This window comes from Rhinopithecus roxellana, chromosome 15 (assembly GCF_007565055.1).
Source record: "Rhinopithecus roxellana isolate Shanxi Qingling chromosome 15, ASM756505v1, whole genome shotgun sequence".
NCBI lineage: Eukaryota > Metazoa > Chordata > Mammalia > Primates > Cercopithecidae > Rhinopithecus > Rhinopithecus roxellana.
Window position 1 is genome coordinate 60,790,127 of NC_044563.1, and position 21,692 is coordinate 60,811,818.

The following is a 21,692-nucleotide window of genomic DNA, read 5'->3' on the forward strand; positions in this document are numbered from 1 at the left end:
CTGAACTCATATGTGATCCAAGGGACCCAAATAAAGACATTCCTATCACTGGGAATATTCCAAAAGTTCATTGGGTACCTCCCAGTAACACAGGACAAAGATCTGCCAAATTCTTTATTATAAAACATTGAATAATTAAGTATGGAAGAACTGGTAAAGCAGGGTTGAAGAAGGACCAAGAATGAGGGCCACTCCAGGAAATCCAGCAGCAGAGACTAGAGGATTGGCCTTTTATTTTTTTCTTTTCTTTTCTTTTTTTTTGAGACCAAGTCTCACTCTGTCACCCGGGCTGAAGTGCAGTGGCGCAGTCTCAGCTCACTGCAACTTCTGCCTCCCAGGTTCAAGCAATTCTCCTGCCTCAGCCTCCTGAGTAGCTGGGACTACAGGTGTGTGCCACTATGCCCAGCTAATTTTTGTATTTTTAGTAGAGATGCGGTGTCACCATGTTGGCTGGCCAGGATGGTCTCAATCTCTTGACCTTGTTATCCGTCCACCTCGGCCTCCCAAACTGCTGGGGTTACAGGCGTGAACCACCGTGCCTGGGGGATTGGCCTTTTCTAATTAGCTACTTGCATATGACTCAGCTTTATTCACTTTTTATTTCTAAGTGTCTTTGCTCAAGAGTCACATATGACAAGAGAAGAATCAGATTGGCATAGTGTGGATTACAGATTTAAATATGGTGGTGATAGTGGGAGTGTGTGTGTAGGGTATGGAGAGAGCTGCGATTTCCAGCCCCTGCAGGATCATATGAGGTTAGAGGAGTTGCAGTTCTTTAAAGGAAGGGTGGCTGGGTAGATTTTGTAGAATCCTTGAGAAATAGAATTACCGTTTGCATAGTTGAGCCATTGGAAACAATAACAGTGTCATTTTTAGAGAGGAATGATGGGAGGCATGACCTAAGGGAATTCTCCTCTAAAGCATGGCTTTCATTTTTTCTAACCAAAGTGCATCATTACTGTTTCTCTTTTCCTTTCCTGGACACTAGATCTTAAATGATGCTATCTGCCAAAGTATATTTCTTTTTTTGAGACAGAGTCTCACTCTGTAGCCCAGGCTGGAGTGCAGTGTCATGATCTTGGCTCACTGCAGCCTCTGACTCCCGGGTTCAAAGATTCTTTTGCCTCAGCCTCCCAAGTAGCTGGGATTACAAGCATGCACCATCACGTCTAGTTAATTTTTGTATTTTTAATAAAGATGGGGTTTTGCCATGTTGGCTAGGCTGGTCTCAAACTCCTGATCTCAAGTGATCCACCTGCCTCAGCCTCCCAAAATGCTGGGATTACAACCATAAGCCACTGTGCCTGGTGAAAATTTTTTCTTTCTTTCTTTTTCTTTTGAGATGGTGTCTCACTCTGTTGCCCAGGCTGGAGTGCAGTGGAATGATCTCGGTTCACTGCAACCTCTGCCTGCCAAGTTCAAGAGATTCTCCTGCATCAGCCTCCAGAGTAGCTGAGATTACAGGCATGAACCACCATGCCCAGCTAATTTTTGTATTTTTAGTGGAGATAGGGTTTCACCATGTTGGACCAGGCTGGTCTCGAACTCCTGACCTCAGGTGATCCTCCCGTCTCAGTCTCCCAAAGTTACAGGTGTGAGCCACCACACCTGGCCAATACTTCTTAAGTAATAATTTATTTCCTCATTTTTATGAATCAAGACTTCCTATCAATCTTTGATTCTATGAAATATGATTGCAGCTAAAAGCAAAAGAACCTGGTAGTCTAGTGTGCCTGTGGACTTTGCCACAGTAGTTGTTTACAAGTTTTTGTTTCCAAAAGCCTGGTAGAAAATAATTGCAGGCCAGGCACGGTGGCTCATGCCTGTAATCCCAGCTGAGGGATCTTGGGAGGCTGAGGCGGGCAGATCATGAGGTCAGGAGTTCAAGATCAGCCTGGCCAACATGGTGAAACCCCATCTCTACTAAAAATACAAAAAAATTAGCTGGGCATAGTGGTGGGCACCTGTAATCCCAGCTACTTGGGAGGCTGAGGCAGGAGAATCGCTTGAAACTGGAAAGCAGGGGTTGCAGTGAGCCGAGATCGTGCCACGGCACCCCAGCCTGGGCAACAAGGATGAAACTCCGTCTCAAAAAATAAAGAAAGAAAGAAAGAAAGAAAATAAACATTACAGTAAATAAGTTCACAGATCTCCTTTTTTGTCTGTGCTATTCTTTGGACGACAGAATTTCTCTGCAGGAAGCAGTGGAGTAGTACAGCAGGTTCCTGAATAATGTCACTTCATTCAACCTTGTTTGATTATAATGCTGATGAAAATAAAAACTTGCTTCCTGACTGGGGCCACTGTCTCTGTGTGGAGTTTGCACATTCTCTCCATGTCTGCATGGGCTTTCTGCAGGTACATCAGTTTCCTCCCACATCCCGAAGATGTGCACTTTAGGTGAATTGGCATGTATAAATGGTCCCAGTCTGAGTGAGGGAGAGGGAGAGAGAGGAGATAGAGAGAGAGGAGAGAGAGAGAGAGAGAGAGAGAGAGAGAGAGAGAGAGAGAGAGAGAGAGAGAGACAGAGAGAGAGAGACAGAGAGAGAGACAGAGAGAGAGACAGAGAGAGAGAGAGAGAGAGAGAGAGAGAGAGAGAGAGAGAGAGAGAGATTGTATCTGTGTGTATATGTGGTGTATGCGTGTGTGTGCCCTGCAGTGGAATGGCATCCAATTCAGGGTTGGTTCCCACGTGGCACCCTGAGCTGCCCAGGATAGGCTCCAGCCACTCTCAACCTTGAACTGAAATAAGCAGGTAAATAATTATCTTACTTGTTTTAATCTTCCTTAAATGTATATACAGGTCACATTTATTTCATTGTGTAATATTAGAAGTGTTTTGGTCTTTATTTGTAAGTTTGGTGATGTTTTTGTGACCAGAAATATGCCATAGGAACTTCACCCTTGATTATATCAGTTAGCCTCTGGTAAAACCGGTTTTGTTATACATGGTTTTGCTTAAAGTTGCAGTTTCCAACAACCCATTGATGACATTCATTGAGGACTTACTGTACTGGAGAGCTAGGAAGGCTTTAGAAGGAACATCCAGGCTGGGTGTGGTGGCTCACACCTGTAATCCTAGCACTTTGAGAGGCTGAGGCAGGTGGATCACTTGAGGTCAGGAGTTCAAGACCCACCTGGCCAACATGGTGAATCCCTGTCTCTACTAAAAATACAAAAATTAGCCAGGTGTGGTGGTGGGCACCTATAATCCCGGGTACTCGGGAGGCTGAGGCTGGAGAATCGCTTGAACCCAGGGGACGGAGGTTGCAGTAAGCTGAGATCACAACTTCACTCCAGCCTGGGTAAAAGAGTGAAACTCCATTTCAAAAAAGAAAAAATGAAATAAAATAAAAAATACAGAAAACACCCAGCAGAGCTGCTGACCTCTCTGTTGACACAACACGGAGGTCAGGTGGCATCAGACTTCTGTCTAAACCATTTCAAAAGTCAGATCCATATGAAAGAGTTGGCAGCCCGTTTTTGCTTTTACATAAACCCAGTGAGAGATATGTTTATTATTTTCTTTTAGTCATTTAAAAATTATTTTTCTAAGTGAATCATCAACTCATTTAGTCAAAAACCTCAGACATTAGTTGTTTGCTGCTGTATTTTTGGAAGAATCATACAGTTGGCTTTTTCTTTCCCCTTGCATTCTTTCAGATAATTTCTTTTTCCTGATAATAAAAACAACTAGCATCCATGTAGTGACATTTATCACAGTCGTTTTATATTTATTTTAAATAGACACTTGAGGATAAAAGGTTTTACTTGTATTCCCATTTAATAGATAACAAACTGAGTATCTTTCACCTGAGGGTTCTACCTGTGCATCTCCTATGATACTGCCTTAGCTCAACTTCATTACCTTTTTAAAAAGATATTGAGTTGCAACTGACATACAAAAAGGTGTAAATCTCTAAAGTTTACTATTTTTAAGATTTTGATACATGTATACAATTGTGAAACCATCACTGCATTAAAGATAGTGATTATACTCATCACCCCTGAAAGTTTTCTCATAGCCCTTTGTAGTCTCTGCTCCCCCAGCAACCACCGATCTGCTTTCTGCCATAGATTAGTTTGCATTTACTACAGTTTTATGTAAATGGAATTATATAATATGTACTTTTAAAAAATAATCTGGCCACTTTCACTCAGTGTAACTATTTTGAGGTTCATTTATGTTTTGCCTGTGTAAATAGTTAACTCCTTTTTATTGCTTAGTAGTAGTCCATTGTAGAGACATACCACAATTTATTTACCTATTTGCCTAGTGGGAGACATTGAGCTGCTTTTAGTTTTTGGCTATTACAAATAAAGCTGCTATGAACATTCACATGCAAGTCTGTATGGACATATATTTTCTTTTCTCTTAGGTAAATATCTAGGAGTGGAATGACTAGATCATATGGTAGGTATATGTTTTTAAGAAACTGTCAAACTGTTTTCTAAAATAGTTGTTTTTTTTATATTCCCATCAGCAGTATATGACATTTTCAGTTCTTCCACATCTTTGCAAACACTTGGTATGGTCGGTCTACTTAATTTTAGCCATTTTGATAGTATAATGATCGTGGTTTTATTTTGTATTTGCCTAATGACTAATAATGTTGAGCATCTTTTTATGTACATGTTTCCATTCATATCTCTTTTTGGTAGAGTATCTGTTAAATCTTTTGTCTGCTTTTTACTGTTTTTTTAAATCGAGTTTTGAGAATTCTTTATATATTCTCCGTTTAAGTCTTTTATCAAATATATACTTTGCTAAGATTTTCTCCAAACCTGTGGCTTTTCCTGTCATTCTTTTAACAGTGTCTTTTGAAGAGCAGAAAGTTGTAATTTTGATGAAGTCCAGTTTATCAATTTGTTTTTTAGTAGATCATGCTTTTGGTATTGTATCTAATAAATCTTTGCCTAACCCAGGATCACACAAAGATTCTTTCTGTTTCTTTCTAGAAGTTTTGTAGTTTATGTTTTACATTTATGTGTATAATTCATTTTGTATTAATTTTTATATGTGGTGTGAAGTATGGAACTTAGTTCTTTATTGTGCTTACACATGGTCCCAATTGTCTTAGAACTGTTTGTTGAAATGCTATTCTTTTCTCCATTGCATTGCCTCACCTCTCATCTTTTGCCAAAAATCAGTTGTTTAAGCTGAGTGCAGTAGCACACACTGTAGTCCCAGCTATTCAGGTGGCTGAGGTTGGGGGTGGGTGAAAACTGCTTGAGCCCAGGAGTTAGAGTCCAGCCGGGGCAGCATAGCAAGAACCTGTTTCTAAAAAACAAACAAACAAAAAACGCCTCAAGTAGTTTGTATAAGTGTGAGTTTACTTTTGGACTCTCTATTGTGATACACTGATCCATTTGTCTTTATGCCAGTACCATGCTATTTTGATTACCATAAAATTATAATAATTATTTCAATCAAGTAGTGTTAGCCCTCCAACTTATTTCTTCTTTTTCAAGTTGTTTTGGCTGTTTCAGGTCCTTGAATAAACTTGTCAATTTCTACAAAAAAGCCTGGTGAGACTTTGAATAGGATTGCATTGAATCTGTAGATGAGTTTGAGAGAGCTGACATCTTCAAAATACTGATGTTCTTTCAACCCATAAACAAAGTACATCTCTCCATTTATTTAGGAGATACAGTTTCTCTGAGTATTATTTTTTATTCTTCAGTGTATAGAACTTTCTCATCTTTTGTCAGATTTATTACTAAGTAGTTCATAGTTTTTTATGCTATTGTATATGGTATTTTTTTAAAATCATGGTAAAATACATATAACAAAATTTACTATGCAAATGGTATTTTAAAATAATTTCTGATTGTTGCTTACATACAGAAATGTAATTGATTTTTATATATTGATTTTATATTCTAAACTAAAAATCTATATTCTATGAAGTGCTAAACTCATTTAGTAGATTTCATCACTTTTCCATAGATAATAATGTTTGTCTGCCAATAAAGACAGTTTACTTCTTTTCCAATCTGATGCTTTTTTTTCCCTTTTTCTTGCCTGATTGCCTTGGCGTCCGGCCATTTCTGATCTTAGAAAACATTCAGTCTTTCACCATTAAATATAATGTTGGGCCAGGTGTGGTGGCTCATGCCTGTAATCCCAGCACTTTGGGAGGCCAAGGCGGGTGGATCATGAGGTCAGGAGTTCGAGATCAGCCTGGCCAACATTGTGAAACCCCATTTCTACTAAAAATACAAAAATTAGCTGGGCGTGGTGGTGGGTGCCTGTAATCCCAGCTACTCGGGAGGCTGAGGCAGGAGAATTGCTTGAACCTGGGAGGTGGAGGTTGCAGTGAGCCAAGATTGTGCCATTGCACTCCAGTCTGGGCAACAGAGTGAGACACTGTCTCAGAAAAATAAATAAATAAAATAAAAATAAATGTTAAAAAAATATATATAATGTATATATATATAATGTTGGCTGTGGGGTTTTTGTAGTGCCTCTCCTGGTTTGCTGAGTCTTTATCAGGCATAGATGCTGGATTTTTTCAAATGCGTTTTCTGTGTTTATTGAGATGATTGCATGGCTTTTCTGTTTGTTTGTTAATTTGATAAATTACAGTGACTAAGTTTTGAGTGTAAAGCTAACCGTGCATTCTTGGGATAAGTCCCCTTGGTCATAATGTATTATCCTTTCACTATATTGTTGGATTAGATTTGCTAAAATTTTGTTTTAAATTTTTATGTCTTTGTTCATGAAGGATACTGGTTTGTAGTTTTCTTAAAATGTCTTTGTTTTTGATATCAGGATAATGTTTGTCTCATAGGTTGAATTATGAAGTATTCCTCTGAAGTTTTTTTGAAGAGTTCATGTAGAATTGGTATTATTTTTTCTTAAATATTTGATAGAATTCAGCAGTGAAGCTAACTGAGCTTAGAGTTTTCTTTGTGGGAAGGTTTTTAATTATAGTGTCAATTTCTTTAATAGGTATAAGGCTGTTCAAGTTACCTATTTCTTGAGTGAGCTTGGGTACTTTGTGTCTTTCAAGAAATTTGTCTATTTCACCTGTGTTGTCAAATTTACTGGTATATGTCAATAAAATTCCCTTATTCTAATGTCTGTAAAATCTGTAATAATGTCTCATTACTGATCTTAATAATTTGTGTCTTCTTTTTTTTACTGATTGGTCATATTAGATCTTTGTTAATTTTACAGAACCAGTGTTTGGTTTTATTGATTTTTCTCTGGTTTCTATTTCATTGATTTCCACTTTGATTTGATTATTTTCTTTCATTTGCTACTTTGGGTATAATTTGCTCTTTTATTTTTTAGTTTGGTAAGGTGGAAACTAAGGTCACCAATATGAGACCTTTCTTCTTTTCTAATACAGAATTTAGTGCTGTAAATCTCCCTTAACTACTGCTTTAGAGGCATTTCCCAAATTCTGGTGTATTGTGTTTTTTTTTCTCTCTTTTCCAACTGATTTATTAGTAGCACAGACAGAATAAAAATACCTAGAATGGAGACACAATTAATGGCAAATGTTCTATTACTTTTTTTCCTCATACAATCTTCAATAACTTAGTATCCCTTAATAATATGTTCTAATTTGAGAGATTCTTTTTGCCCTGGAAATGCATACCTTTAAAATCTGTTTTAGATCTTAGATCCATCCAGTATTGGTTTATCATTATATTGGATGAAATGTTGTGCTTCTATTTTCACTTAGCTCAGAATATTTTATATTTCCTTTTTGACATCTTTAGTTCCACAAGTTATTTAGAAGCAAGTTATTTAGTTTCCAAATATTTGGAGATTTTTTTAGACTTTTTTGGTTATTGATCTCTAATTTAATTCCCTTGTGATCTGAGATCATACTTATGTGACTTGAATCCTTTAAAAAATTTTAAGATTTTTTTCTTTTGCGTCCTACAACATGGTCTATCATGTTAAGTATTCCATGTGTACTTGTACCTGTTCTGTTGGGTGGAGATTTCTATAAATGTAAATCAGGTCTGTTTTTGTTGTTTTGCATTTTTTTTTCTTCAACTTTTAAGTTCCAGGGCACATGTGCAGGATATGCAGGTTTGTTATATAGGTAAATGTGTGCCATGGTGGTTTTCTGCACAGATATCCCGTCACCTAGGTGTTTAGCCCCGCAGCCATTAGCTGTTCTTCCTGATGCTTTCCCTCCTCCCACTCCCCTGACAATGTGTGTTGTTCCCCCTGATGTGTCTATGTGTTCTCATCATTGAACTCTCGTTTACATGTGAGAACATGCACTGTTTGGTTTTCTGTTCTTGTGTGAGTTTGCTGAGGACAACAGCTTCCAGCTCTATTCATGTCCCTGCAAAGGACATGATCTCATTCCTTTTTATGGCTGCATAGTATTCCATGGTATATATGTACCACATTTTCTTTATCCAGTCTTTCATTGATGGGCATTTGGGTTGATTCCATATCTTTGCTATTGTGAATAGTGCTGTGATGAACATACATGTGCATTTATCTTATAATAGAATGGTTTATATTCCTTTGTATATATACCCAGTAATGAGATTGCCGGGTCAAATGGTATTTCTGCTTCTTGATCTTTGAGGAATTGCCACAGTGTCTTCCACAATGGTGAACTAATTTATATTCCCACCAACAATGTAAAAGTGTTCCTTTTTCTCTGCAACCTTGCCAGCATCTGTTGTTTTTTGACTTTTTAGTAATTGCCATTCTGACTGGTATGAGATGGTATCTCATTGTGGTTTTGATTTGCATTTCTCTAATGATCAGTGATGTTGAGCTTTTTTTATATGTTTGTTGGTTGCATGAATATCTTCTTTTGAAAAGTATCTGTTCATGCCCTTTGCCCACTTTTTAATGGGGTTGTTTATTTTATCTTTGTAAATTTGTTTAAGTTCCTTGAGGACTCTGGATATTAGACCTTTGTCAGATGGATAGATTGCAAACATCTTCTCCCATTCTGTACCATTCAGGACATAGGCACAGGCAAAAGTTTCATGATAAAAATGCCAAAAGCAAATGCAACTAAAGCAAAAATTGACAAATGGGATATAATTAAAGAGCCTCTGTACAGCAAAAGTAACTATCATCAGAGTGAACAGGCAACCTACAGAATGGGAGAAAATCAGGTCATGTTGGTTGATGGTATTGTTCAAGTCTACATATCTTTGTCGATTTTCTGCCTACTTGTTCTATCTTTTTTTTTCTTTTGCGATGGAGTCTCCCTCTGTTGCCTAGGCTGGAGTGCAATGGCGTGATCTTGGCTGACTGCAACCTCCTCCTCCTGGGTTCAGGCAATTCTCCTGCCTCAACCTCCTGAGTAGCTGAGATTACAGGTGTGTGCCACCATGCCTGGCTAGTTTTTGGATTTTTAGTAGAGACGGGGTTTCACCATGTTGACTGGTCTTGAACTCCCGACCTCAAGTGATCTGCCCTCCTCAACCTCACAAAGTGCTGGAATTACAGGCATGAGCCAGTGCACCTGGCCTGCCTACTTGTTCTATCAGTTGTTAGAGAGGAGTATTTAAGTGTCCAGTTGTAATTGTGGATTTACCTATTTTTCCTGGTAGTTTCTGCTTCATGTATTTTGAAGCTCTGTTACTAGGTGCATAAAGATTTAGGATGATTATTTCTTGGTGATTAACTGACCTCTTCAACATTATGAAATGATCTGCTTTATCCTTGGTGGTAGTCTTTGCTCTGAAATCTATTTTGATAAAAATATAGCTGTCTTTTGACTGTATTTAGTTTGGAATGTCTTTTTCCATCTCTCTACATTTAATCTATTTGTATTTTTATATTTGAAGTGCATTTCCTATAGGCACATATAGTTGGATCCTATCTCATATATGTATATTTTGCAATGTGACAATATCTGTGAATTGCATTATTTAGACCATTTATGTTTGGTGTGATTATTAATATGATTAATCAAATATGATTGATATGATTGTTAATATAAGATAATTTAGGTTAGTCCATTATCTCGCTATTTGTTTTCTGTTTGTCCCATCTGTTCTTTAATTCCTTTTCCTACCTTTTCTGCTTTCTTTTGGATTAATTGAGCATTTTTTATAATTCAATTATATCTTCTTTGTTGGCTTATTAGCTATATCTGGTATTTTAGTGGTTGCGTTAGGAGATAAAAATATGTATCTTTAACTCATCACAGTCTTTTTTTTTTTTTTTTGAGACAGAGTCTTGCCCTGTAACCCAGGCTGGAGTGCAGTGGTGCAGTCTTGGCTCACTACAATCTCTGCCTCTTGGGTTCAAGAGATTCTCATGCCCCAGCCTCCTGGGTAGCTGGAATTATAGGTGCATGCCACTAGGCCCAGCTCATTTTTGTATTTTTAATAGAGACGGGGTTTTGCCATGTTGGTCAGGCTTGTCTCGAACTCCTGACCTCAGGTGATCCACCTACCTCAGCTTCCCAAAGTGCTGTTGTTACAGATGTGAGCCACTGCACACTGGGCCTACTTTCAAGAGATTTTATACCATGTCGCATGTAGTATAAGAAGCTTCCAGTAGTGTATTTTCATTTCCCTCTCTCAATCTTAGATTTTACTCCTTGCACTGTGACTTGGAAATTCAAGTCCATAAGCTGGGGCAATTGTGGAATTTCCCTCATTTGTTTCGCATCTCTCAAGAAACATTGTCCTCTGTAGGCTGATATCCAGTGTCTGATGATGACCATTATTTCATATATGTTGTCTTTTTTGGGAGGGGTAATTTTAATTCAGGAGGGAGGGTAAATTCCATCTCTGGTACTTCAGCTTACCCTGAAACAGAAGTGTCAGCTGAATCATCTTTTGCTTGGGCTGTTGTTCTTCATGTACTGTTATTCTTGGCCCAGCCTAGCTCTACTGCTATGTATCTTTCACTTGGTTCCAGATCTGACGAGGTCTCTGCTTACATTTTTCAGTGGTTTCCCATTTTTCCCCCATATGTGAAACAAACAAGTTAGGACATCAGATTTCTGGGTGTAAGAAATATTCTTAAATGGAAGCTGGAGAAATAAAGATACTGTTAAAAATGTTACAAGTAAATACTTGTATAGCAATAAATTGTAATCGTATGTTATTTTGAAAGAATAAATACTGGCTTTCCTATTGGTCAGATAACCCTTCAGTTTGTGTAGGAGTAGCAATAAGCTTACATCACAATTGTTGTCTCATTTGAGATTCAACAAAATAAGATACCAAAAGCTTAGTAATTTCTGGTGAAAAAAAAGTTATAGAAAATGTTGGCTCTGCGTGGTGACTCATGCCTGCAATTCCAGCCCTTTGGGAGGCTGAGGTGGGAGGATCACTTAAGCCCCAGAGGTTGAGGCTACAGTGAGCTATGATCATGCCACTGTACTTCAGCCTGGGTGACAGAACGAAACCCTATCTCTAAAAAAAAGAAAGAAAATCTCAATGATTTTTTTTTTCATGTTTATCTGTGAGATGTTAGTCAGATGCATTAAAATTAAATGTCCATCTGTAATCTCAAAATGAATTAACTTATCTGGGAGAAAAGAGTAATATGTACACATAAATAAAAATCTGATGATATTTTATTTTATTATATTGTATTTTTTGATGGAGTCTCACTCTCTTGCCCAGACTGGAGTGCAGTGGCATGATCTTGGCTCACTGCAACCTCTGCCTCCCAGGTTCAAGCGATTCTCCTGCCTCACCCTCCCGAGTAGCTGGGACTACTGGTACACACCATGAAGCCCAGCTAATTTTTTGTATTTTTAGTAGAGATGGGGTTTCATCATGTTGGCCAGGCTGGTCTTGAACTCCTGACCTCATATGATCTGCCCGCCTCGACCTCCCAAAGTGCTGGGATTACAGGTGTAAGCCACTGTGCCTGGCCCTGATGATATTTTATATCTTGAGAGTTTATTTATATTTTAATGCTGTAGTTCTCTGTTATTCCTTATCTACCTTTGTGGTATTGGCCCCAGAAGGTAGTGTTTTTCTCCTACAATTTATGTAAACAATTCTGTGTTAAAAATTTACTGAGTACCTTCTATATACCAGGCATTGTGCTAGATGAGTTGAGCATACAAGGTCCATGCTTATTTCTCTGATCTACTTGTTTTCCATCATTACACACCACATCTCCTCTGGAAGTGCAATGCTATATGGGCATTTCTTAGGGAATGTTATTCTTTTTCATCCCATGGTGCTTTCATATATGCTGTTTTCTCTGTTCATCTTTCTCCTTTGTTGATCTATTTGAAACTCAATTGATCATTTCTTTAAGACATCTTCCCTGAAAACCACAGGCTAGGTTAGGTGTCTTCTTCTGTGTTCCTACAGCCCCTATCTCTTCACAGCCATTAGCACACTAAATGCAAAGATCTGTTCCACTGCCTGTTTTCCCATCAGACTGCTGGAGTGCAGCATTTTATATGATTTTATCTCTTAATACTTAGCACAGGGCCTGGCCCAGAGTAGGAATGCAGCACACAAAAATGTGTCCTTGGCTATTTGATTGTGTGATCTTAGATAAGTTGTTTGGCCTACCTAGCATTTCAGAGCTCCTAGGTTCTCTTACTACTCTGCAGCCATGCTGTCAGACTTCTCTAACCTGGCTCTACTAACCTTGTAGCTGCTCTATAGGTGGTCTTTAATAGCATGTCCTATTAGGCCCTGGGAGACCTGGTTTTTGCCTGGTAGCCTAGTGAGCCTATCACATGAGGCCTAGGTCAGATTATTTTTGCAGCATTGGCTCGGGGTTTGATAATGACATCAGATTAGAAAATGAAGACCTCTACCTCACTGTAGTTCCAGATGAGTACTAGTGGGAACCAGAAGGAAGCTACTTAAAGAGACAATTCACAGTTCCAGGTCACACACTATCTTTAGGAAGGGCCACTTTGGAAGGATTTCATAGCTGCCTTGGAGTGCTGTTATCCAGAGTAGACAAATAAGAAGCTGGGTTTTGTGATGCCTTTTCTGATTCTGTCAGTCACTCCTTTCTCTGTGCTACCACATCACCTTGTATATCCCTGTGACCTAGCATTTATCACACTATATTATATTCATTTGTTTCCTTGTATATTCCCCTCTCTAGAAGAGAGCCCTTGAGGATGGAGTTCATGCAGATTCACCTCTGTGCTGGTTAACTCATCCTTTACCTGCTAGAGTAGAAGCCAATACAAGCTTAGTGAATGAATGAATAAATGAATGGTGATAATAATCATAGATTTTTTTTTACAATTACAGTATGCTAGGAGCTTCCCTTTACTACATTTTTATGATGTGAAAACTCTGATTTTCATCATTTTGGTGGTGAAAAAAATGAGGCACAAAAGATTAAGTAATTTGCCCATGGTCTTACATCTAGTAAGTGGCAAATTGCAAATTCAAATCAAGACACCTGGTTTCAAAGTTCACATTCTTTTTTTTTTTTGAGACGGGATCTTCTCTATCACTCAAGGTGGTGTACAGTGGCACAATCTTGGCTCACTCTAGCCTCAACTCCAGGTGATCCTCCCACCTCAGCTTCCCAAGTAGCTGGGACTACCGGTGCGTGCCATCACACACAGCTAATTTTGTTTATTTTTTGTAAAGACGAGGTCTCACTTTGTTGCCCAGGCTGGTCTTGAACTCCTGGCCTCAAGCGATCCTCCTGCCTTGGCCTCCCAAAGTATTAGGATTATAGGTGTGAGCCACCGTGCTTGGCCAGAGTTCACATTCTTAACCACTGTGCTATATCTGACTAGCTGACTAAAGGCTAAGTGACCAACTAACAGCTGTGTGAAGCAGGGGCAAAGAAAGTACTGGCAACCTTCCTGCCAGACCTCATTCTCTTGAGATGTGGATTTGAAACCACAAAAGTAGATGAGGGCTTCGTCTGGAGGCACCACAGGTCCACTATGGGAAAAAGATACTGATTCGGGAATCAATTTACTATTACTTATTCTTTCCCTGGCAAGAGAAAAGATTGGCCAAGGCCAAGTGTTTGCCTTGGCACATCCCTGGATGTATTGCTGTAGCTCAAGTGCTAGGGAGTAATACTGTTCCTTCTGCCTGGTATGCCCTTCCCCTAAATGTCCACATGGGTCGCACCTTTTATTTCATTTTCTGCTCAAATATCACTTCGTCAGAGAGGCCTTTTCTGATCTGACCTCATACGATATAGGACTATTTTTTATTCCCTTAACCCCTTATGGCTTAATTGTTTTTCATTATACTTTTCACCATCTGACATATAATTATTTGTTTATAGTGTTTTACATTGTCTCTCTCCACCAGAATATAAGCACCGTGGGATCTGTGACTCTGTTTTGTGTGTTGTTGTATCTTTACCTTCCAGAGTGATGCCTGGCAAGTAGTAGCTGCTCAACAAATGTTTTTTCCCCCTAATGAATATATTATTTTGGAGTTTGAGACCACTTGTTTTCAAGGACCTTTGTCATTTGGTGTCAACAATACCTCATTCTCCTTGACCCTGTATATAACTCTTGAACTCCAGACAAACTAGAGTCTCTGAGCATGCTTCACATCTTACAGCTCTTTGTCTTTGTTCATGATTCTTTCTTCTGGCAGATCTGCATCTCTGTCCATCCAGATTCTGACCAGTCCTGAATATCTACCCCTTTCTGAATGAAGGTACATATGAAAAAAAAATTACTACTGAGTTTGTATTAAATCCTAGGCATCTTCAAACACATTAACTCATTTAATTCAACAACTCTGGGAGACAGATATTGCCAAATTGTAAGCTACATGGGAGTAGGGATCTCCCTCTTGATCATTGCTCTATTCCCAGTGCGTGGTCTCAGAATAGAATGAAATAAATGCTTGTTGAATAGCAAAATGAATACTTTACAGAAGGGGAAATTGAGGTTTATAATGGTTAAGTGATTTACGCAAGCTAGTTCATGGCAGATAGGATAGGCAAGGTCTTCCAGGTTCAAATTCAGTGTTTTTTGTAATATATCCTAAAATAAAAAAATCAGCATTCTAAAATGCCAGGGGTTTGGCAGTCTTTAATACCTTTAGTTTTTGTAGCTACCTCAGAATAAAACAGGAGGTTTTATTGATTTTTATATGAAAATTGTTCTCAAACATAAAAGGTCCGTTCCTATCTATAAAACATAGTGTGGGCCGGGCGCGGTGGCTCAAGCCTGTAATCCCAGCACTTTGGGAGGCCGAGACGGGCGGATCACGAGGTCAGGAGATCGAGACCATCCTGCTAACATGGTGAAACCCCGTCTCTACTAAAAATTACAAAAAACTAGCCGGGCGTGGTGGCGGGCGCCTGTAGTCCCAGCTACTTGGGAGGCTGAGGCAGGAGAATGGCGTAAACCCGGGAGGCGGAGCTTGCAGTGAGCTGAGATCCAGCCACTGCACTCCAGCCTGGGCGACAGAGCGAGACTCCGTCTCAAAAAAAAAAAAAAAAAAAAAAAAAAAAAAAAAAAAAAAAAAACATAGTGTGGAGACCAGGGTATATCTTTGCTACCCAAGATGCTAACTGAACATCAGTTTCTGGGATTCTTTGTGGATATGTGTCATAAGTACTTTTTAATTTTTTTTATACCTTCCCCCTTTACCTCCATTAGAAGTCTCTGGGGGTAAGTGATACTTTTAGTGAGAAAACATAATATAAATACTGATAAGATGGACAACAAGTGATCCAGGACCCACAGATTGCCATCATTTGTTCATTTGAAGAAGATACTAGAGGTTGTATTTATATTGTACTTATTTTTAACTCATTGTTTAATTTTTATGTATGTTTTACAGTCTAATGTTAGTAAATGAATTTAATTTATAAACACATGTACATATATTGGCAATGTGTGTACAAAGCTTTTTTACAGGTAGATTATGTCATTAAAAAGATTGGAGATGGCCAGGCCTGGTGGCTCATGCCTGTAATCCCAGCACTTTGGGAGGCCGAAGTGGGTGGATCACGAGGTCGGGAGATCGAGACCATCCTGGCCAACATGGTGAAATGTTGTCTCTACTAAAAATACAAAATTAGCTAGGCATGGTGGCACTTGCCTGTAATCCCAGCTACTCAGGAGGTTGAGGCAGGAGAATCACTTGAACCTGGGAGGTGGAGGTTGCAGTGAGCTGAGATTGTACCATTGCACTCCAGCCTGGCGACATAGTGAGAGTCTGTCTCAAAAAAAAAAAAAAAAAAAAAAAGACTGGAGTTAAGTCACCCTGTGTGTCTCTCTTATGAAGGATGGTTTGTTGTGTAGAACTCCAGGGGTTAGCCTTCTCTGATTGGGTGTAGCATTGTTTGTCATTTTGCCCAGAGATGTAGTCTTTGATCTGGCTGGGGGCCACATGGACAGGCTCAGAGGATGGGAGATTTATGACGTTAGGACATTGGCTCTCGCTTGCATGTCCTACTGGGATTTGGACATATGAGTCATTTGGAGTCTGTATCTGTGGTAAGCTGTCTTTGCCAAATTCTGCAGCCTGTCACTGATAGCCACAGCTCTCTGTACTTGCTGTTGCCTTCTTCCTCACTCTGGCCCAGGGATTCTTCCCATTTTCTCTTTTGGAATGAGAAAACAGAACAAGACTTTTAACTTTTAGGTGCTTGAACCTTGTGGACAGGAAGCCCTGATATATCAGCTGGTCTTTTGAATGAGATCTTCATGCTGGAACTCAGGGTTGCTATCTGAGATACAGATGTTATAGAGGATACAGCTCATCCTGGCTCGTTTTGTTCAGACTATAGTGACTCCAGGTGGACGCCATGCTGCCAAACGCTACCTAGATAGGGCATCTGCCTAGGTAACAAAATGATATATACAGATAAAAACAACAACAACAACAAACAAACCAAAACCATCTTAAGGTTTGGTCTGACATGCTGAAGTTATTATCCTTTTCCCCTACAACTTAGCTATATAGGAGCTGATTATTCTAGAGTCCATCTTCAGTGGAGTGTATTGGCCCCCTTAGAGACTATGTGCCTCACTTAAAGCAGTGCTTAGAGCAGTGGTTCTCAGCTAGGGGCAGTTTTTCCCTTCCATGGGACACTGAACAATATCTGGAGACATTTTTTAATTGTCACGATTGGCAGCATGTTACTGGCATCTATGTCACTAAACATCCTGCAATGCGTAGGACAGCCTCCACAATGAAGAATTGTCTCATCTCAAATGTCATTGGTGCAGAGGCTCAGAAACCCTGGTCTAGAGTGACTTCTGCCTGTCACCACTGTGGTGTAGGGTGCTGATAGGGGAGTTTCTGCATGCCAAGATTCTATGCCCAGACTTGTATCAAGGCATCCTCCCAGTAGACAAAAGGCCCTTGATGCACTGCTGGCTTCAGGCCTTCTAGCAATAAAAAAGTAGCCTTCTTTCCACTATACTCTAGGCAGAAAGGCCCCTTTGTGCTGGATGAGGTCGAGTTCCCTTGGCAGCAGTGGCAGGAGTATGTTGTTCTCTGCACTTTACAGGCTAGCACTTGTCTGTCTGCCTCATATCTGTGTATCACTCTCTTATGCCTTCATTACCTGACACTCCAGACCATAGTAAATGATAACATCTGCAATGCATTAGGATATATATTCATTTTCAGGAGTAATACATTCTAGTCCATTTAACTTCCCTCAGCTTTTTTTTTTTTTTTTTTTGAGTCAAGGTCTTGCTCTGTCACCCAGGCTGGAGTACAGTGTTGCAATCTCGGCTCACTGCAACCTTTGTCTTCCAGGCTTAAGTGATCCTCTCACCTCAGCCTCCTGAGTAGCTAGGACTATATATAGCATGTACTACCACACCTGCCTAATTTTTTGGTATTTTTTTTAGAGATGGGTTTTGTCTTGTTTCCCAGGTTGGCCTTGAATTCCTGGGCTCAAGCGATCTACCTGTCTCAACCTCCCTATGTGCTGGGATTATAGGCATGAGCCACCAAGTCCATCCCTCAACACCTTTTTTTGTTTTTGAGGCGGAGTTTTGCTCTGTTGCCCAGGCTGGAGTGCAGTGGTGAGATCTCAGCTCACTGCAACCTCCACCTCTTGGGTTCAAGTGATCCTTCCACCTCAGCCTCCCAAGTAGCTGGGATTACAGGCATGTGACACCATGCCTGGCTAATTTTTGTATTTTTAGTAGAGACAGGGTTTCACCATGTTGGCCAGGGTGGTCTCAAACTCTCCTGACCTCAAAGTGATCCACCCACCTCGGCCTCCCAAAGTACCGGGATTACAGGTGTGAGCTACCTTTCTTTTTTTTTTTTTTGAGACAACCTCAGTCTGTCGCCAGGCTGGAGTGCAGTGGCACGGTCTTAGCTCACTGCAGCCTCTGCCTCCTGGGTTCAAGTGATTCTCGTGCCTTAGCCTCCCAAATAGTTGGGATCACAGGCATGCACCACCCCTCAACACTAATTTAATCCCAGCTCTGTCATCCTTCTTTTCTCAATAGTATGTCTTGGAAATTAATTTATCTTTTTCTTCCAACATATTCTAGTCTGGGAATTAGAAATTTAACCAAGCACTGACTAAGCACCCTTCACTTAAGCTTCTAGTATCTTGTCTTCTAGGATGCATTCCTGGACACACTGTGCCTCATTTCTTTCCCCTGCCACCTTTCCCTTCTCACCTGCCATGCCTCTGCAAATAGTCTCATCTTCCCCCAAAGGCACTCAGCTTCAGAGCTTTCCTTCTGAACTCCAGCATCTTCTTGAGGACATCAAGAAATTGGAGCATTTTTGCCTTGAACTTTATTTTATTCAGGTTGTCTTCCTCATTATCTGCTTTGCATCACATGCTGGGCTGAGAGGAATGTCTGATTTTGTTTGTTTTGTTTTGTTTTGTTTGTTTTTGAGACAGGGTCTCGTTCTGCTGCCCAGGCTGGAGTGCAGTGGTGCAGTCATGGCTCACTGCAACCTTGAACTCCTGGGCTCAAGTTATCCTCCCACTTCAGCCTCCTAAGTAGCTGGGACTAGAGGCATATGCCATTATGCCTGGCTAATTTTGTTATTTTTCTTTTGTAGAGTTGGGGTCTTGCTGTGTTGCTTAGGTTCATCTCAAATTCCTGGCCTCAAGTGATCCTCCTGCCTCAGCCTCCCAAAGTGCTGGGATTATAGGCATGAGCCAGCGTGTCTGACCAAATGCCTGTTTTTTGACAAGCATTTCAGAAGTTACTTATCCATGTGAGCTGTATATTTTTCTAAGGAGATTTTGTTGTTGTTTTGAGGCCCACATCAAATCATGTTTGGAACCTCTCATTTAGAGTAGTTCTTATTGATGCCACTGTATATGAAGCTCTTAGTTCAGAAACAATGGATGAGCAAAAATGAATAGGACATATTCCATGCCTTCAATGTTTTCTGCCTATTAAAGGGAAATTAGACCAGGTCTGGTGGCTCATGCCTATAATCTTATCACTTTGGGAGGCTGAGGCTGGAGGATTGCCAGAGGCCAGGAGTTCTAGACCAGCCTGGGCAACACAGGGAGACCCCCATCTTTACAACAAGTAAAAGAATTTGACCAGGCACAGTGGCTCACATCTGTAATCCCAGCACTTTGTGAGGCCGAGGTGGGAGGATCGCTTGAGGCCAGGAGTCTGAGACCAACCTGGACAACATGGTGAAACCCTATCTGTACTGAAAATACAGAAATTAGCTGGGTGTGGTGGCATGTGTCTGTAATTCCAGCTACTCCAGAGGCTGAGGCAGGAGAATCACATGAACCTGGGAGGCAGAGGCTACAGTGAGCTGAGATCACGCCACTGCACTCCAGCCTAGGTGACAGAGCAAGACTCTTTTTCAAACAAAACAAAACAAAACAAAGACAAAGACAAAAACAAAAACAAAAAAAGAGTTAGCCTGGCATGGTAGTAGTACATGCCTGTAGTCTTAGCTACTGAGGAGGCTGAGGCAGGAGGATCTCTTGAGGCCAGGAGTTCAAGGCTGCAGTGAGTTGTGACCATGCCACTGCACTCAAGCCTGGGTGGCAGAGCAAGACCTGTCTCTCTCTCTTTTTTTTTTTTTTTGAGATGGAGTCTCACTCTGTCACCCAGGCTGGAGTGTGATGGTGTGATCCCGGCTCACTGCAACCTCCACCTCCTGGGTTCAAGCGATTCTCCTACCTCAGCCTCCCAAGTAGCTGGGACTACAGGTGCGTACCACCATGCCCAGCTAATTTTTTTGTATTTTTAATAGAGATGGGCCAGGATGTTGGCCAGGATGGTCTCTATCTCCTGACCTCATCATCGGCCAACCTCGGCCTCCCAAAGTGTTGGGATTACAGGTGTTGAGCCACTGCCCCTGACCAAGACCTGTCTCTTCAAAGAAAAAAGATACGGATCTTACGAGAGGACAGTGATGAATCTCAGCATATCATTCAACTTCAAAACTTTTTTGGCTTCTTGCTGCTTACAGCAGTTTTCAAACTTGAAGAATGTACAAATTCCTTTTAAGGTAAATAATTCATCTTGGACCTGCAGTGCTGACTTAAATTATTTTTTATTATAATGTTATTTAAGTATATACAAACATAAAACAAAGTTTAAGTCACTGTGTAAAATTTGTATATAAATGTAAACAAAAACAGATTTATACTTTAAGTAAAAATAAACTTCAGATCCAATAAAATTATGCTTTTTGGCTGAAAATCGGTTGCTTCCAGGCTCTTCTAAGTTCAGCATGTCTGTATTGCTGGGTACCATGTGATGACTCATTTCTCCCACCACTTTTCTTTATTTAAGCTACATGAAACTTTGATTCATGATCTCATTTGACCTTCACTGGGCTGGAACGTATTCCTTGTGTATTTTGTATTAAGTCACTTCTATTCCTTCATAATTGACTTTTAACAAAGTATAGAGATAAATTTGCTTTCTGTATGTTTAAACACAATACAGATATAAAAATTATTATTATTATTGTTATTATTATTATTTTTTGAGACAGAGTCTCATTCTGTTGCCCATGCTGGAGTGCAATGGCATGATCTCGGCTCACTGCAACCTCCACCTCCTGAGTTCAAGCAATTCTCCTACCTCAGCCTCCTGAGTAGCTGGGATTATAGGTGCCCGCCACCACGCTCAGTCAATTTTTGTACTTTTAGTAGAGGTGGGGTTTCACCATGTTGGTCAGGCTGGTCTCGAACTCCTGACCTCAGGTGATCCACCCACCTCGACCTCCCAAAGTGCTGGGATTACAGGCATGAGCCACCATACCCGGCCTAAAACTTATTTTAAAAGGCTACTTTTTATGATTATTCATTAAAAACATCACATTATAATATTGAGGAATCAGTAGATCTAGTGCTCCACGTATGGTGATGATGAAATTTGCCATGTTGCAAATGACCACTCAGTTGTTTCAGTTAGAGTTGGTTCCTGTTATGACAGAAAATCCTTTCAATCTGATATAAGCAAAAGGGAAAATGTACTTGTTGCAGAAAACTGAAATATCTATGAATAGGGATTTCTACAGGCATGATCTGACTCAGGGCTTAAATTATATCAGCTGGATTTTTTTTTTCTTTTTCTTTTTTTTTTGAGACAGGATCTCACTCACTCTGTCGCCCAAGCTGGAGTGCAATGGCATGATCGCGGCTTATTGCAACCTTGACCTTCCAGGCTCAAGCCATCCTCCCACCTCAGCCTCCTGAATAGCTGAGACCACAGACTCGCATCACCACACCTGGCTAATTTATTTTTTTTAATTTTTTGTAGATATGTGGTCTCTCTGTGTTGCCCAGGCTGATCTCAAACCCCTGAGCTCAAGTGATCCTCCCGCCT

General features: G+C 40.1%; 1 protein-coding gene across 4 annotated transcripts in view; it reads left to right on the forward strand.

Moving 5' to 3' along the window:
• STIM1 (stromal interaction molecule 1) overlaps nt 1–21,692 on the forward strand; it is a 218,053-nt gene that overhangs the window by 157,422 nt on the left and 38,939 nt on the right. Inside the window, exon 2 of one of the 4 annotated variants that reach the window (XM_030917549.1) lies at nt 4,380–4,414. The exons of the other annotated variants lie outside the window; for them this stretch is intronic. Coding sequence (XP_030773409.1) covers nt 4,399–4,414 — 16 coding nt within the window. The 5' untranslated portion in view covers nt 4,380–4,398. The remainder of the gene's footprint in view (nt 1–4,379; nt 4,415–21,692) is intronic. 4 annotated transcript variants of the gene reach the window in all.